At 36.8% G+C, this 13,707-nt stretch overlaps 1 protein-coding gene across 3 annotated transcripts in view; it reads left to right on the plus strand.

The window, feature by feature from the left end:
* Positions 1 to 13,707, plus strand: part of Ipmk (inositol polyphosphate multikinase) — a 39,147-nt gene that overhangs the window by 7,938 nt on the left and 17,502 nt on the right. For 2 of the 3 annotated variants that reach the window (XM_070021075.1, XM_070021077.1), the window contains exons 2-3: positions 4,791 to 4,885; positions 6,593 to 6,689. In XM_070021075.1, coding sequence (XP_069877176.1) covers positions 4,791 to 4,885; positions 6,593 to 6,689 — 192 coding nt within the window. The remainder of the gene's footprint in view (positions 1 to 4,790; positions 4,886 to 6,592; positions 6,690 to 13,707) is intronic. The other variant, XM_070021076.1, reaches the window with a different exon arrangement.

Raw genomic sequence — 13,707 nt, forward strand, 5'->3', positions numbered from 1 at the left:
TAAAAATCAGTATCAGTTTGTAGCGTTCTCTTCACTCATTCTTCATAGCTCCCTTGGGCAAACTGTACCACATTTATTCAGCTAATTTCCTGGATTTGTTTTCAGTCTTTATTTCCATTTGTTTATTCTAGCAATAATACCTCACTGTCTTGATGCTTAGTAGTAAAATATCCTATTTTTCATCCTGTTTACCTATTTTCTGTTTCAGGATTTTCTTGACTTATAATGGCACTTTACATTTCCACGTTTGCTTCTCACTTTTCCTTAAGGGAAAAAAAAATCTAATGAAATTTCATTTGACATTGCTTTCAAGCTATAGGTTGCTTTGCTGAGAATTGATTTCTTTATGAGCTTGAGCCATTTAGAGCCTGAACATGTTATATCTCTTTATTTAGCTCTCTAATTTCTCCTAGTGAGTTGTAGTTTTCATTGCAGAGGTCTTTCACAGAATTTATCAGATTTTCCTTAAGTATAAATTATTCTTAAAGATCCTTTGTATTTTGAAAAAAAAATCAAACTTACAAAAATATTGCCACAATAGTACAGTGAATTAACATATATCAGTCATCTATTAATTTACCACATTTGCTGTATTATTCTTTGTGAATTATTTGTAGAATCATTTAAAAATAAATTGCAGACATCACAAACATTTCCTCTAAATGTTTATCTTATCCATGATAAGATGATCAAGTTTAGGATATTCCAATAATCTTCTTACACTGAATCTTACTTTAAGATGTCTGAGAAGCAATTCCCAGTAATATCTGTGTAGTGTTTTCCCCACCCATCATCAGACATTGCATTTAGCTATCATGATTCTTAGTTACCTGTCATTTGGAACATTTATTTTTTCCTGTTCTCTTCCCCCCCCCTCCCCCTCCCTTTCTCTCCCTTTCTTTCCCTCTCTCCCATTCTCCCTCTCTTCCTCTTCCTTTGTCCCCTCTATCCCTCTGTCCCTCTTTCCCCCTTTCCCTTCCTCCTTCCTCTCTCTCATTGCTGTTTTAAGGTGTTGGGAATTGAACATAGTAGCTTTGGCATACTAAGCACACATATACTCCTACCCCCTTTTTTTGAACAATGAAAAATTTGAAGTTAAAACACAGAATTTTAGAAGAATTTTAGAATTATGTTTGTCTGATTCTTTCATTATTTTATTTTATTTTATTTTATTTTTTTTTTTGTCGGTCGTGGGGCTTGAACTCTGGGCCTGGGCGTTGTCCCTTAGCTCTTCAGCTCAAGGCCAGCGCTCTACCACTTGAGCTACAGCGCCACTTCCGGTTTTCTGGTGGTTTTATTGGAGATAGGAGTCTCATGGTCTCTCCTGCCCGGGCTGGCTTTGAACTGCGATCCTCAGATCTCAGCCTCCTGAGTAGCTAGGATTACAGGCGTGAGCCACCAGCGCCCGGCTTCTTTCATTATTTTAGATGCAGAAACAACATATATTTTTGCTTATTGACTTATGTTGCTTATTGACTAGTTGTCACTTGCATTATTGTTGATACACTTTGCATGATTAAGTAATGTCTGTCAGGTTTTTTCTCTACCATAATTTTTTTCCCATTGAAGTAAATAATAGGGGAGTATTTTGGGACAGGTTTATCTCAAGCATCCATTAATGAAATTTGACAGATTCACTTGTTACCCTGAGAGATTCAAATATTCTAACTTTGTCATTAATCAGTTTTCATTCTTCCTTGAGAATAGATTTTCGTCATTAATTCATTATTACGATAAAGCAGTGAATTTTTCAAACTTGAGTAAATTGGACCCATAAATTGCTGCTTTTAGTCAACATTAAAATGGGATTGTCCCAGATTTGCATAGTGGCAGCTTCATCAAGCTGACTTCTGTGTTTTTTTGACATTAACCATTTTCTCTTTCTGTTAAAGTATGTTTGCACTTTTTGGCATGAAAAGATGTTCCATGTTCATTTTGGGCTTTTCGTCTTTCTGCCCTTGAGTGAGCCAATTTTCTTCAAAAAACTGGTTGCTTTAGAGGTGAATGAAAAAAATCATGATCTAGACACTGGGTATATGAATATCTCTGCATGTAGTACTGTCTTTTTGGCAATAGATTAAGAAATACACAATTTTATATTCCTAAAAATTTGAGTGTATTCTCATACCAAAAATGCAGCAGGCCTTTTTGTTTTTTAAAGTTTTTTTTTTAAGCTGGGAATTAAACCCAGGGCCTTGTACATATTAACATGGGCTCTAGCAAATAAATGTACCTTCAGCCCCATGCCCATGCCTATATCCAACACAGTCCATTTCTTTGTTTTCCCTCATTTTCTGTTACTATTTCCTTTATTCTGAATTGAAAATGCTGCCTCATCTTGAATTTTTTTTAAAAACTCAATTCAAATAGTGTGTGAGCCCATACTAGAGCTTGTACCCAGGGCATTACCTTTTGCTTACCTTATGCTTGGGGGTAGGAGTGCTTTGCCAGAGGATTTTGTTTTTTTTTTTGGTTGGTCATGGGACTTGAACTCTGGGCCTGGGCATTGTCCCTGAGCTCTTCAGTTCAAGGCAGGTACCCTACCACTTGAGCCACAGTGCCACTTACGGTTTTCTGGTGATTAATTGGAGCATCAAACTGTTTCCTGCCTTTATAAGGTCTTTTTGCATTTGACTTCCACTCCCTCACCCATAACTAGGAGGCCACTTAAATCAGGACCTGGTATGTTTTTTTTGTTTGATCATTCCCCTCACCTTCTATTTCTCCAAGGTTAGGGAATTACTTGTTTCCCTCATTCACAGTAGATCTTTGCCTGGATCTCAGGAACAATATAAGGAAAAGAATATTTTTCATTTTTTTCTTTGGAGTAGTGGTGTTTTTTTCTTAAGGTTTGTACCCTTGAGGGTTGCTCTTACTGTTTTTTTGTTTTGCCCCAGAGCTTTTGCTCAAGGCAAAAAAAATTGGAGCCACAGCTCCAATTCCAGCTTTTTAGTGGTTAGTTGGAGATAAGTGTCTCAAGGAAAATTTCCTGCCTGGGCAGACTTTGAACTGAGATCTTCAGATCTCAGCCTTTTGAGTAGCTAGAATTATAGGCATGAGCCACCAGAACTTGGTGTTATGCCTCTTTTTTTTTTTTTTTTTTAATCTTGGTAGTTTTAGGGATGGGACTGAGATTTTAGCCTTAGCCTCAGGTATTGTAGGCTTTGGATGTTGGAATTTGCTCACCTTGTATACCTTGTACTACCTTCTGTTTACTCACATAAGTTGAGGGGTTATGTTGCAGGGTAACTAGTGTGGAACTGAGTAATCTGTTTTAGGATTACTATAGTCTCTTAACAGCATTTGTCCAGTGGGAAGTCCATCTACATGTATCTTGACCAAGTGCCTGCTTCCAGGTGGTGAAGTTGTGTTTCTCTGCTCAGATAAGGACACCTCACTTTTTTCCTCTGGAATTATGCTTATCAAAGTTTTTCTGTTTGTTACTTTACATTCTCCCTGTGGATTGTCAGGACCACAGAGTAAAGGTCTTGCTTGTTCTTAATCCCTACCCTTCCATAGTAATTTCTGATTCTATTAGACCATTCTTGGATTACCAAAATCATTTGACTACTTACCAGTCAATCTTAACTTGTATGGATTTACATTTACCTTCCTTGTATTGTTTACCCTAAAGCGTATTTGAAGATTGTATTTATTTTTGTTTTTGGCAGTACTAGGGTTTGAATTTAAAGCCATTTGCGTTATGTCCCCAGCCTTTTATTTGCTTTAGTTATTTTTCAGATAGGGTCCTTCTGTTTTTATCAGAGATTGGCCACAGTCCACGATCCTCCTATCTTTAGCCTCCCATGTAGCTGGGATCACAGGCATTAAATAAATACCATGCCTGGCTTATTGATTGAGATAGGGTCTTGTGAAAGTTTTGCTCAGACCTGCCTCATGCTGCAGTCCTCTCTATCTCTAACTCATGAATTTGAGCCCGCGTGCCCAGCCACTATATTTCTTGAAACTTTGTGCTTTTTTTCATTAAGAAATGTAAATTTAATGAAAAAAATGAAATAACTCAAGTAGAATATCTCATCAAAATTCTAAGTAGATTTATTGAATCATATTCTGTTCAAATGAGCGTGAGCCTGTGAAATATCAACATATGAAAATTGGAGATTTGTATTCAGGACTGACCATTCATGGTTACAGAGATGGAGCCAGTGTTGACACACTTGTGGTGAGTTTAGGAAAACACTGTGCTTTTCAGTGGGCAGATTATGAAAGGTTTCTCCTTCCTGCTCCAGTCTTGGTGTGTGCTTTCAGCTCTCACTTTTCCAAATGGCTCCATCTCTTTGTGTTCCTTATACAATGATGAAACTGACTCAGGATAGTTTACTTAAAATTTTTTTGAAAACAAAAGACTTGTAAAACATTAACAAGCAGTAATATGTAAGTGGCCACTGTCAACACATTTTTATTTTTTCTATTTATAAAAGTAGGACCTGTTTATGTTACTGTTTCTTGCTTAATTATAACGATCTCTCCTGGAAAGTTTATTACTGAGGAATTTCTGTAAAAATGCACATGTATGTGGAATTCAGAGTTGAACAGGGACATATGTGCCAATGGGAAGTAGTAATTGAAAATATAAAATTAATCAAGTTTGTGTTTGGATGTTTTGCATGTAACAAATACTGAAATATATTGGTTGAGTGTAAGACATTTTTGCGATAAGTAAAAGTAAATCCTTAAACAATGCAGTTTTCATGTTACTTGAGGAATATATCTGACCTGTGAATAGGATCACTGAAGTGGAAACATGAAGTTCCCATTTCTGTTCTTAGGTATACTGCAACATCCGGATGGCACAGTTTTGAAACAGTTACAGCCACCTCCAAGGGGCCCCAGAGAGCTAGACTTTTATAATATGGTAAGTGAGGTAAGATTTGTATTGTATACAGAATATTCTTCAGTTTTCTTATGACTCAAAGTACGAAATACATTTCTATCAGACCTACTTCACTGAATATAGTAGAAACAAAAGCACTAATCTTTTACTGTGTTACTTACTGTATGTATGTAGTGTAGTCTGGGGTTTTCTAGTGCATGTCTTCAAGACTTTGATTCAGGAAATTGATTTTAATCAAGGAGTCATGATGCAATTAAAACAGTCAAGACTTAGGTGAGAGTATTTGTAATTCTCAGAAATGCTAAGTTAGATGTGTTTTTCCCACAGAATTTCTTTGTTTTTTTTTTTTTGGGGGGGGGTGCTTGCTGTTTTTTTTTTTTCTTTTGTACTAGTAACTGGGGCAGGGTCTGGGTATTGTCCCTTAGCTTTTTTGCTCAGTGCTGTTGCTCTGCTACTTGAGGCATGCCTCCACTTCACAGGTTTTGTGCTGGTTAGTTGGAGAGAAGTGTCTCTTGGACTTTTGAACTGTGATCTTCAGCTAATCTCAGTCTTAGTAGCTAGGATTACAGGTGTGAGCCACCAGTGCCTGGCTTTTGCTTGCTTTTTGAGACAAGATCTCACTGTGTATCCTAGTTTGGTTTGAAATTCTCTCTAACCAGACCGGCCTTAAATTCATAAAGTCATGATCATCCAATACTGGTATTACAGGTGGGGACTATCATGCTAAGTTTAGAGTCTTAAATGTACTGATCTACTTTGTGACTCTCCTAAGGAGAGAGGAAGGAGGTAAACTTAACATCTGATTAACCCAATGGCTAGGAATAGTTTTTAGTTTGTCACCCAAAAGAAAACCTTCTACCCTTGAAGTCATATGCCACATTACTCCCTCTTCCTTACCCTGTCAATTACTAATCTGCTTCTGTGGACTTTACTTCATAGAAATGAATGCACCCAAAGTGTGACCTTTTGTATCTAGCTTATATTTACTGTAATGTTGTAAAGGTCCTTTATGTTCATCGCACATCATTTTTATGTCTGAGTGATATTCCATTGTTCTTATATGCCACTTGTTCACCTTTTATGGATGTTTGGATTCTTTTCGCTTTTGACTTTTATTCATAGGGGTTCAATGAACATTCGTATACAAGTATTTGAGTACTTGTTCTTTCTTCTTTGGGTATAGAACAGTGAGATTGTTAGGTCATTTGGTAATTCTATGTTTAATATTTTGAGGACCGGTCAAACTGTTTCCTGAAATGGCAGTACTATTTCACGTTCCTAGTAGCATTCTGTGAGTGTAGTAATTTCTCCACATTATCATCAACACTTCTTATTTTATTTTCTTTAAACCCATTTTTAGTTAAGCTGCATTTTGAATTTCTTTCTTACTCTGGAGTACAAATGAAAGTTTATTGAACTTCCTTTGGCCAGAATTTATTTTCATGCCATGACTACAAACAAGTATTACCTCCAATGTACATAATTGTAAAATAGTTCAAGAGCAGTGAAAGGGTATAATTAGATAGCCAAGAAGAATGTGCTCTTAAAATAATAATATATATTTTTTCCAATGGAGACAAAATAATCTTTTTTGTTTACTCCAGAGTTACTTCCCATTGAAACCCCTATTAGCTAAATTATGATTCAGTATGAGTCAGTAATGTGTTTCAGAAATATGTGGGACAGTTATAAAGCATTATAAGAAACTAATGAATGTTCTATTTCTCTTTGTTTCAGGTTTATGCTGCTGATTGTAGTGATGGTGTTCTTGTAGAGCTACGAAAATATTTGCCCAAGTATTATGGCGTCTGGTCACCTCCTACTGCACCAAATGGTAGTATTTTCTTAAAAGTACACCTTTTAGTTTTATTCATGAGATTGACTTTTTTTTGGGGGGGGTCTGGTTGTGGGGCCTGAACTCTGGGCCTGGGCGCTGTCCCTCAGCTCTTCAGCTCAAGGCCAGTGCTCTACCACTTGAGCCACAGCGCCACTTCCGGCTTTTTTCTTTTTGCTTATATGGTGCTGAGGAATCAAACCCACGGCCTCATGCATGCAAGGCAAGCACTCTACCACTGAGCCACCTTCCCAGCCCCCATGAGATTGACTTTTAAAGGCTTTATGTAAAAGCAGTATTTTGAAAACACAGAATATATATGCTTTCTAATTTTTCTTTTCAAAACAAAATTTACATGATGTATATCACCCTCTTTGGTCTCCAGAGCTAAAACATTTCTGATATTTGGGCTTCATGCTTGCCTAGTATGCATGAAGCCTTGGGTTCGATTCCTCAGTACCACATAAACAGAAAATGTCAGAAGTGGCGCTGTGACTCAAGTGGTAGAGTGCTAGCCTTGAGCAAAAGCAGCTCAGGGACCGTGCCAAGTCCCTAAATTAAAAAAAAAAATCTCATAGCAAACATTAGGTATACAAGGGGGAGGGATTTTATTGTGATTTTTTTACACATGCATATAATGTATTCCAGTCAGTTCACCCCATCACTCTCTTTCTCCCTTACTCCCTCTACCCTTCCTAGTACAATTTCAAGTGGTTTAATATATGTAATCTGTTTCAAAAATACTCAGAGCTAGTTTTAAGGTTCATCTTTTTGCTAATAACAGAGCACTGACTTTAAGGCAATAGCTTCTACCTTGACTACTTACAAGTTTTATGAACTTCACCAACTCAGTAACCTTACTTTTTAATAGTTACAGATTTTTCTGTCTGTCCATCTGTCCATCTGTCTGTCTGTGTTTTTCTCTTTCTTACTGTTGGGTGTCAGTATCTTTACCAGGTACCCAGGTAGGATCAGTTTTTTTTTTTTTTTTTTTTTTTTTTTTGTCGGTCATGGGGCTTGAACTCCGGGCCTGGGCGCTGTCCCTCAGCTCTTCAGCTCAAGGCAAGCGCTCTACCACTTGAGCTACAGTGCCACTTCCGGTTTTCTGGTGGTTTATTGGAGATAGGAGTCTCACGGTCTCTCCTGCCCGGGCTGGCTTTGAACCGCGATCCTCAGATCTCAGCCTCCTGAGTAGCTAGGATTACAGGCGTGAGCCACCAGCGCCCACCCTCTGGCTTCACCCTCTCCAGTGCTGAGATGACGTGAGTGTACTCCCACATCCTGCTTCAGTAATCTTTTGAGTTCTACCTTCTGCATGGTTTTGTAAACACTAATTTTCTTAGCTACCTATAACTAGAGATGTTGGTACTACTATGATCAAAAGACAAGGTGAGGAAAATGAGAGAAGACAGGAGAAAATTTACACAGGAAGAAAACAAAGGACAGGGAATAAAATGCACATGACATAGACAGCTCCACTAGCCAGCAGTTGTCTCAAGGGATTTCCTCTTCCTTTCCTACTTTATTTGCTCTGGAAGAAGTTGGACAAAACTGCGCCACATACATATTAATTGAGTTTTGCCACAGACTTCATGGAAACATTTTAATCCTTTTTATTCTAAGTACAGTATAAGACCGTAAACTTTTATACATGTTTATGTCCAGAGATCATAAAAGCAAATGTTTCATTAGATTTTTGTACAGTACTGTGGTTTACATTTCTGTGCTTTACATACTATTAAATTAATGACATTTATTTTCAGGTGCTTATACTTCCTCATTTTTGGTTGGGCATCAGGAGAGTTTTATAAAGCTGATAGAGTTTTTTATAATTTAGATCAACAGAATTTGTTCAACAAATTATGTAACAAATAGTGCTTTTGCTTTCAGTTTGTTTTTCAGTTGAGGTCTCTTCAACTTTCTTTAAGGCCGCCTCCACGCATGATCCTCCTATATCCACCTCTAAAGTAGCTAATAATACAGACATGTGCAGCCATAATCATTTTATTTTTCAGTACATTATCCTAACTTTGGACTAAGCTTATCTTGCACCCTGATCCCCCTGTATCTTTCTCACTCATATTTTTTGTAACAAGCTTATTGAGTATAATGTATATACTGTAAACGTGTCCATTTAAAGCATATGATTCAGTGGTTTTTAGTGTATTTACAGAGTTTTACAATCATTAATCACCATTATTTAACTTCCGTTCATGACCAGTAGGATTTTTTTAATATTAAAATTGGTTGGCAATTATCTTAGGAGATGTCAGGCTAGTTATATATAATAAATCTCATTATACATTTGTATAAGTACATAGATGCTTAGGATACATAGCATCAAAAGCCTTTATTGATCGATAGTTAATTGGGGTAAGAAAAGTATAACATCATGGAGGTCTGAGCAAATTGACAGTTTTCAAGTGTGTATGTCCCCTCTGATTAATGAGTGGGCTCCATGGTTGGCTACTAGTAGTCATATTTCAGCAAGCATGTACTGAAACAGGCTAGCCCAATATATCTGTTCCTCCATCTCCTTTAGCCCCAAATTTGGGGACACATGGTCTATAATTAAAATTCTTTCTATTTTCAGTTTCTGTTATCAGACAGGGTTGACAATTGTTGTTGAAAAGCAGAGTTCTTGTTTTTCTGTCTGGCTTTATGGTGGGGCAGTGATTCTCCATTGGGATACCTTTTATTTCCTAAACAAAGTTTAAAAATAAAGATGGTAGCTAATGCTAAGTAGATTTTCTAGATTCTGTGGGCAAAAAGTTTACTGAAATGTGGGACCTAGTATTTCCATAATTTATACAGTCATTAATATTCATTAACTACAGTATCTTAGGTTTTCTTTCAGTTCCTTAAATGTCCTCCTGTCTTCTTTTTCAAAAGAATGGCTTAGGGGCTGGGAAGGTGGCTCAGTGGTAGAGTGCTTGCCTTGCATGCCTGAGGCCCTGGGTTCGATTCCTCAGCACCACATTAAGCAAAAAGAAAAAAGCCGGAAGTGGCGCTGTGGCTCAAGTGGTAGAGCGCTAGCCTTGAGCTGAAGAGCTGAGGGACAGCGCCCAGGCCCAGAGTTCAGGCCCCACGACCGGACCCAAAAAAAAAAAAAAAAAAAAAAAAGAATGGCTTATTATTTCATATTAATATTTAGTTTTCTATAGGTTTTGTGTGTATGTTTATGCATGTATGCATGCACATGTGTACCAGTAGTAGGACCTGAACTCAGGGCCTGGGTACTGTTCCTTAGCTTTTTCATTCAAGACTAGTGTCCTACCACCTGAGCTACACCTTCCTTATATCCTTTTGCTGGTTAAGTAGAGTCTCATGAACTTACCTTCCCCGGGCTGGCTTTACTCCTCAATCTTCTGATCACAGCTTCCCAAGTAGCTAGGATTATAGACATGATCCACAAGCATCCAGCTCTTTGAATGTTTTTCTTAATTCAAATTTTTTTTTTCCTTCTTTTGATGCCAGGGAATTCTTTGCCTCTCTTTCTTAGTGTGTCAAGGTTATACTCTAGCAGTAGAAATTTGCTGTAGGAATTTTTTTACACTGAACATACTAAAGAACAATATATGAATTATATTTAATTCATATTTAATTATATGTAATGTAGAACATTTTTTTCATTCGCAGTAACTTTGTAATTTTAATAGTCATCAACAAAATGAAAGTATAAATATTTTGGACATCGTTACAGTTTTGTTGGTAAACCTATTGAGATATTTTAATTAATTTTCATGAGTTTTAACCTCAAAAACATTTTTAGTAAAACTTTAGTAATTGTGCATTACTTTAAATGGATTAATGGCTTAATTGGTTACGTTACTGTCTATAAGCTCTTGAACTCTTTCTTATGTTCTCTTAAAATTAACTCATACTTACGAAGAATAGATATCCTTTTACTTACTGTATAAATAGCAGCACTTTATAAATATATCCCTCTAAATCTGAGGTTTACAAATGTCATGCTCTATGCCTCTGAAAGAGACTAGCCTTTTAAGAATCGTCATAGAGATCCCAGAATTCGTAAAGGTTATACTATCTTATCTTTATTCTTTCATTGTTAAATATTATCTTATAAACCCTTACAAAATAATTATATCATTAAATTATCAGATACTTTTCTAAACATCATATTAATTATAATTAACTTACATTGTTGAGCTTGGTACTAGTAAATCCCCAGATAGATCATACTTACCTTATTCTTAGCATGTCAGACTTTTTGATGAATTATAAAACATTAATATATCAACAACAAAGCAACCTAGCTGTCAAGTTTATTGCAGTAATCTTTTACTATCTATAATCTTAACTTTTTTTTGGTTATGGGGCTTGAACTCTGGGCCTGGACATTGTCCTGGAGTTCTTCAGCTCAAGACGAGCGCTTTACCACTTAAGCCACAGCGCCACTTCCTTAACTTTTTTATTTTTATTTTATTTTATTTTTTTTCTTTCTTTTTTTTTTTTGGGTCCGGTCATGAGGCTTAAACTCTGGGCCTGGGTGCTGTCCCTCAGCTCTTCAGCTCAGGGCTGGCGCTCTACCACTTGAGCCACAGCGCCACTTCCGGCTTTTTTTTCTTTTTGCTTATGTGGTGCTGAGGAATCGAACCCAGGGCCTCAGGCTTACAAGGCAAGCGCTCTACCACTGAGCCACCTTCCCAGCCCCCCTTAAGTTTTTTAAATCTATAACTTTTTCTGTAGAATTATGAAAAATAGAAAAGCAAACAGAGTATTTGAGGAAGAAATATGAAATAGGCTCAGGATGGAAAAGTGAGTAGTATGATAGTTAAGCAGTTGTAAGGACCTTGCTTGAGGTTAATGATCAGATTAAATGTGTTTTGCAGTCATAACACATATTTTAACTTGAGATAAGATCAACATATAATAAATAGATTTTTTTGTTAATATTTAACTGCAGGCTAAGGCTTTGTATTAATCTCAGGTTAGAGTCTCCATTATCTTATGCCTAGTTGAGTTGTGACTATATCTTTTTATTTTGTGGTAATTAAGTTATATTTGTCTTATCTGGAAAGAGAAGGTATAATCCAGTGAATCATTTTATATTTATACTAAACATCAAAGTTCAGTGTAGATCCATTGGTGACATTACATGGTAAGCAGATTTATTGTGTGCATTTTTATATTTATATATATTTACAAATAAAATGAGTAAATCTTCAATGAATACAGTATACATTATGCTACTAAAATACATTTCTACCCTTCAAAAGCAACTCAAGGCAATATTTATGTATGTTTTTACTTCTATATCTCAGAACAGGTCTTGTACCTCAGTTAATATATTGGGTGTATGCAATTTTATTTTGGATGAAGTAGGAAAACATTGTACTTCTATTTGTAGAATAGGTACTGACACTTTGCAGTACAGTATTTCATTTATTCTTCATGATACCTGATAGTGGATCTATTGTAGCTCAAAAAAATATGTATATGTATATATATATATATATATATATATATAGTTGAGGTATAGAGAATTGCTATCTAGGCCACATACTAATAAATGGTAAATTTGAACTCTGAATTTACTATCTCTGCTCCAAAAGCAGTTGTTTGTTCTTTGTGGATAAGTTGTAGAAATAGATGTGGACTTGATAAATGAGAGACTTTATGATAAAGCTACAGAGAAAGTCAAAGACTTAAGCTTCTGAACTCAAGATAACCCCAGTACCCAGGAATTGGATCTCTCTCTCTCTCTCTCTCTCTCTCTCTCTCTCTCTCTCTCTCTCTCTCTCTCTCTCTCTCTCTCTCTCTCTCTCTCTCTCCTTTGTGTATGTGTGTGTGTGCATCAGTAATAGGCTTGAACTCAGGACCTTACACTGTTTACACAGCTTTTGCTGTTTATGGCTAGACACACCTCTAGGTCAGTATTTTGCTAGGTAATTGGAGATAGAGTTTTGTAGACTTCTCTGTCCTAGCTGACTTCAAATTTTGATCCTTAGATCTCAGATTCCTGAATTGCTAGGATTACAGGTTTAGCCACTGGTTCAGTATCCTCCCACTACCCCCCTTTTTGGCAGCACTAGAGTTTTAACTCAGGCCCTGATGCTTACTAGGTTGGCACTCTAGCCCATGAGCCACACGCTAGTCTTTGATATTTTCTTCCTCTCTGGTTTCCTGAGCTATCTCCATCAAAGGAATCACTTAATTTACATCAAGTAATTTACATGTTGTGGCATGTTATTGATCTAGACATGGCTGGTTGGTGATCAGAATGTCATTTCTGCATCTCAGTTCCAAATTGGTTAGGACTAAACAAGCTTGTACCAGATGACCATTCCTGCTTCAGTTACTGTGACCAAAGGGCAAGATTCGGAAGTATGACAGTTCTAAAGGGCTTGTCTCTGAGAATCTGTGGATAGCTTTGAGTTGGATAGCTTTGAGTTGTTGGATAGCTTTGAGTTGGATAAGCATAATGCACATTGACATTTGGTTTAGTCAAATATTCTTCTTTTTTTTTTTTGGTCGGTCGTGGGGCCTGAACTCTGGGTCTGGGCGCTGTCCCTCAGCTCTTCAGCTCAAGGCTAGCGCTCTACCTACCACTTGAGCCACAGCGCCACTTCTGGCTTTTCCTACTTAACGTGGTGCTGAGGAATCGAACACAGGGCCTCATGCATGCAAGGCAAGCACTCTACCACTGAGCCACCTTCCCAACCCCAAGTCAAATATTCTTTTAAACTTTGTGGCTATGATAGAAATACATTTATATCAAAACTCAGTGTTTATAAGATTATGACTAATCCATAATAATAGGTCTTAGTGTATATGAGAATTCTCATGTTTACCCTTTTCTGTCATTTAAGGAAATTTTGGTTACTACCCTTTAAGTTGAATTTCTAATCCAATAATAGGCTATAATCTATATATTGAAAAACATTGCTCCAGTTTGTATTTGCAAAGGGACCTGGTTGATGTGTTCTTTGTTACCCAGTCTGTGGTTTTGCCTAACAGGCTGTTCTTTAGCCTTTGAACATTTAAATAACTGAAT

The sequence above is a fragment of the Dipodomys merriami genome, unplaced genomic scaffold (genome assembly GCF_024711535.1).
Source record: "Dipodomys merriami isolate MVZ:Mamm:240054 unplaced genomic scaffold, mDipMer1.0.p SCAF_14, whole genome shotgun sequence".
NCBI lineage: Eukaryota > Metazoa > Chordata > Mammalia > Rodentia > Heteromyidae > Dipodomys > Dipodomys merriami.